Source organism: Atta colombica, unplaced genomic scaffold (genome assembly GCF_001594045.1).
Source record: "Atta colombica isolate Treedump-2 unplaced genomic scaffold, Acol1.0 scaffold76, whole genome shotgun sequence".
Lineage (NCBI taxonomy): Eukaryota > Metazoa > Arthropoda > Insecta > Hymenoptera > Formicidae > Atta > Atta colombica.
The window spans coordinates 281,582-286,099 of record NW_017259568.1 but is presented as its reverse complement, the minus strand read 5'-3'; the positions used below and the strand labels follow the sequence as shown (position 1 = coordinate 286,099).

Below are 4,518 nucleotides of genomic sequence, written 5' to 3'. Positions count from 1 at the left end.
ATATATATATACATATATATATATTATATATGTGTATATATGAAATGTTAAATTAAAAAAAATTTTAGGTATTGAGCCTACTTACGTATCTTTAACTCTTACGTGATTTTGAGTACACTCGTCCCAGCCGAATCACCCATGATTTCAATTTCGCGCTAAATATGTTGAATGCATAAGCTGCATGAACTGTTTCAGCTCGAGAGGTGAGGCTTCATGCGGTCTCATGTATCGGAAGAGACGGGATTATGCAATTGGCGATAGGTTGAATCATGTATGCGAGTGTGCATAAAGAGAAACGGAACAAACTTCTATGCTTGTGTGCGCATGCAAGAAACGGAACGCATCCAAAATATAAGAATCAACCAACTACAATCGAGCATTCCTTTGTCGTTCAACTGTAACAAGAGAATACTCGACTGTAGTTGATTGGTTCTTACATTTTGATCTGATTGAAACCCTCGATGGAAACTAGATCGCTAAGGACCGGTTGTTTCACCTTTTTTGATAAATTTATCTGTGAGGTAAATCTGCGCATGTGATAATCTTGTTATTTACCCAACAGGTAAAATTGATCAAAAGGTCAAACAATAGATGTATTATTGTAGATATCTTATTGTAAATACCGCTTTATGTGTTGACCATTTTGATCTGTTTTTTATCGCTGCACTTTCTGAACTAGTACATACAGTGCAATAAGTTGAAGCGAAACAAATATACATTGCACCGGTTCAGAGTGTAGCAATAAAAAATAGACCTGATGTGAGTTAATGGTTATGTTGTCTACAAAATGAGCTAAATTGTTTATAAAGAATATATAAAGGAATATATTTTTTATATCAAGTGTGTTACTTTGTTCTAGTATGGTATCGAATCAAAAGCTCGTGAAAATAGCAAGTTTAGGAGGACTTATAACAGCAACTACAGGTTATATTTTCTATTATCGCATACAATGTGATATTAAAAAGAGTGAGACTTATAAAGATGTTATGAATACCCTACGTGAACATAAGAAAGCTGTACCGTACCTTGGAGAACCTATATCATTGGGCCGCATCACTTACGGTGATGGACATCGAATACTTGAACATGAAGATACAAAAATTCCACAAAATTACAAATGGTTTAAAGTTCCACTTACAGGTACTAATACTAAGGGAAAGTTATATTATGAAGTGACATGGAATCGTAAACTTGAAAACAAACTTGAAGCATCTAAAATTGAAATTACATTTGATAATATACCTGGAAAAACGTTTGTAATAAGACAATGTGAAATAAGTTAAAATTATAATAAATTTGTATCGAGAGAAAAATAGATTTAATATTTATGTAAAAATATTTTTAGATTTAATTAAATACTATATAAAAAGTTAGGTAGTTAGGTAATACTGTAAGGACAAATTTATAAAATCAAAAATAACCCAGAGATAATTAAAAAATATTACAATTTTAATATTTTAATAATTCATATAAAATAGAAATTAATGGAATGTTTGTAAAGGCATGTCGGTAATACCTTCAGGTACTTTCAAACCGCGTCTTGAGTAGCCTAAAGCTGCTTGGATAATATATATGGCTGCTTGCACAGTCATTTTTACATCTTGTTTATTACCAATTTGTGGATTAACTTCTACTAAATCGATAGCATTCAATCTATGTGTTCTAGATATTTCTTCCATAAGATGAATTGCTTCTCTAAGAGACAGTCCTCCGCGTACTATATGCAAATATAAGGATTTATAATACTATTTATGTGTATACTGATACAATATGTACACTACAAACCTGGTACTCCAGTACTAGGTGCTTCAAGCGGATCTAATGCATCTATATCAAAGCTAACATGTAAAGATTTTGAGTTATGACAATCTATTTTATTAAGTGCCATATGTATCACATCGTGAATACCTAAAAACATTAGTATTAAATGTATTTAATATTTTATGTAATAATCAATGTATAATTATTTTAAAATCGAACCATAACGTTCTATGTCTTCCATTCCATAAGCAGTAATACCAAATTTTTCAATTATTAATCTTTCGTAACGATCTATGGACCTTAAACCAATATAAGCTACATTTCTGATAGATAATCTAAAAAAGTGATATATTGATTAAATTTATTGTTTATATTTGTTTTAATATAATAATTTTAATTCATTTGATATTTAAAATAATAGCTCATGTTCTGAATATCATTGCATTCTTACATTGGCATTTGCCAGTCCATGCCTGGTAAATACGGCCAATAATCAGCTAGTTCCGAAGTCAATAAAGCTACGGGCATTCCATGAACATTACCACTTTCGCTGGTTTTATTAGTATTTAAATCTGCATGAGCATCTACCCATATTACTGCCACATCTTGTCTTTCCTATGAAAAAAATATAATATTTGAATGTAATGAAAATTATTAATTTTTCTATGAAAATATTTCTCTTTTATACCTTGACGTGTCCATCGATTGTACCAATGCTCAAGCTGTGATCACCACCAATTATTAATGCTTGCCTACCATCGCGTAACACTTGTCGAATTTGTTCAGATAAGTTACTCATACAACTAGCCACGTGGTCCAAATGTGACATATTTTTTACATCATTCATATTATTTATATTATAGTGCACGTCGCCATAATCTCGCACATCCAAATCTTTTTTTGTAAAATAAATTATATATTAATTATATACTTATAATTAATATATATATACTTACGTTTATACAAAAGATATATGTGTGTGTGTGTGTGCGCGCGCGCGCATAGATTTACCTAACATTTTTAATTTATCTATCAGATTTGCTGCTCTGATTATTTCGGGTCCACGAGCTACTCCTTCTTTTTTCTGTAAAATTTACTTCTGTAAAACTTATTAATTTTTATAACATTTAATACTCTTGTTTATTACTAATCCTTTATTGAAAACATATGCACTATTAGATATCAAAACTAAAATTGTTTGCTGTTTGGCTATTTTATATTTACCTGGCCTTTATCAAAAGGTACTCCGATTATACCAACTTTTCTACTGTAATAGTGAATACCTAATTTATTAGAAATTATGTGAACTTTAGTCAATATATTCATTTTGAAATTTATATCTCTTCTTTGTTGCAGTTATTTGCGATTACATATAAAGAAATAATTTGTTCTTTGACCTATAACTGCAGTCTGATATGGAAATCTTATTGACGACATAGATGGAATAAAAAGACCATCAATGATAAATATGAGAAGTAGATATAAGAATGTATACAGGGTTACCACAAGAAATAAATTTTAAAATTCCCTGACTTTTCCAGATTTTCTAGATAAAAATGGAAAATTTTTCATGACTAATATAGAATATGTAAATTTTAACATTTAGAATAAAGGAAAGCTAATTTATATTAAAAACAACGCAAAAGAAGCTTAGTAGCATAATAAAATTTTGGATGCAAATTCAAGTCAATAAAAAATTAATTAATATTGGAAAAAGAATAAAGTTATAATGAAAAGAAGACTATCAAATAAAAATATTGAACAAAATATATATAAATTTTAATTATTTCATTAAAAACCGTTTAAAATGCGCGAGTTTTTGACTATAAATGTCAGATATATATGTAATATTCAAAAAATTATAACACTTATTCCCCTGACTTCCCGGTTTGCCAGATCTGTAATCCTGGTATATTATATGTATGTACATACATACAGCATATAATTTCATATGTAATCGTATTGAAAAATGTTGAGTACTTATTTCATATTTAAGAAAAAAATGTGATAAATTCTGAAAAATTTCTCAATTTTTTTTTTTAAATATATATATAACATATAACATAAATCGCCAGGGATATTTCTAATCTCGCGTTTTCTATCTCTTGTTATAATACATTTGAATTAATTTTACTTAATCGATGTTTGTTTAAAAACTGAAAAGAAAACATTTCGGATGAGAGAATCCATAAAAAATATTTTCTAATTCTGAACTTTGAAGATCGGTCAGTGTAACTAATATAACTCCAAAAAGGAAAATGAGGATAAACAGTCTCAAAATAGTCAATTATTTTCGAAATTATTTATTCCATGGAATGTTTCAGATAAAAACTGTTTCAGATAAAAACTGTGTAGTTAGAAGCGTGATAAATATTCAAGGAAATCTCAATTTTTCAATTAAGGAGATCGCCAATTTTTAATTACGTAAATTATATAAAGTATTAAAGCTGAGTTATCACAAAATCAATAGTTTAAGATATTTTACACTTTATTTTTAAATTTAGTATATAAAATATCTTGTAAAATATTCATTTTTGATAACTATATATCTTGAGATTTTTTATATATACATACATAACACATCCATAAAAATGTTCACTTTTCATATTTCCATTCTAAAGAAAAAGTTACATGATCGCTACTCTGATCATACATTGCTACAGCTTCTTACATTAGAAGACATAATAATATATCATGCTTAGCGCTTTTTGAGCCAGAAACTACAACATTACATCTAGCATCTCTTACACAAAAAAT

At 28.4% G+C, this 4,518-nt stretch overlaps 2 protein-coding genes across 5 annotated transcripts in view; one reads left to right on the top strand and one right to left on the bottom strand.

Moving 5' to 3' along the window:
* LOC108692527 overlaps positions 1-3,189 on the top strand; it is an 8,552-nt gene extending 5,363 nt beyond the window's left edge. Inside the window, exons 1-3 of one of the 4 annotated variants that reach the window (XM_018200825.1) lie at positions 724-759; positions 860-1,140; positions 3,118-3,189. In XM_018200825.1, coding sequence (XP_018056314.1) covers positions 861-1,140; positions 3,118-3,137 — 300 coding nt within the window. In that variant the 5' untranslated portion in view covers positions 724-759; position 860 and the 3' untranslated portion in view covers positions 3,138-3,189. Of the gene's footprint in view, positions 1-723; positions 760-859; positions 1,303-1,666; positions 1,716-3,117 lie in introns of those variants that run through there. The other 3 variants (XM_018200826.1, XM_018200823.1, XM_018200824.1) reach the window with 3 other exon arrangements.
* Positions 1,482-3,291, bottom strand: LOC108692526 (arginase, hepatic). The gene is made up of 7 exons (XM_018200822.1): positions 2,986-3,291; positions 2,773-2,845; positions 2,450-2,655; positions 2,213-2,376; positions 1,981-2,096; positions 1,786-1,908; positions 1,482-1,717 (listed from the first exon to the last, which is right to left on the bottom strand). The coding sequence occupies exons 1-7, from the start codon at positions 3,085-3,087 to the stop codon at positions 1,482-1,484; spliced, it is 1,020 nt and encodes a 339-aa protein (XP_018056311.1). The 5' UTR covers positions 3,088-3,291.
* Positions 3,292-4,518: the final 1,227 nt, after the last annotated feature.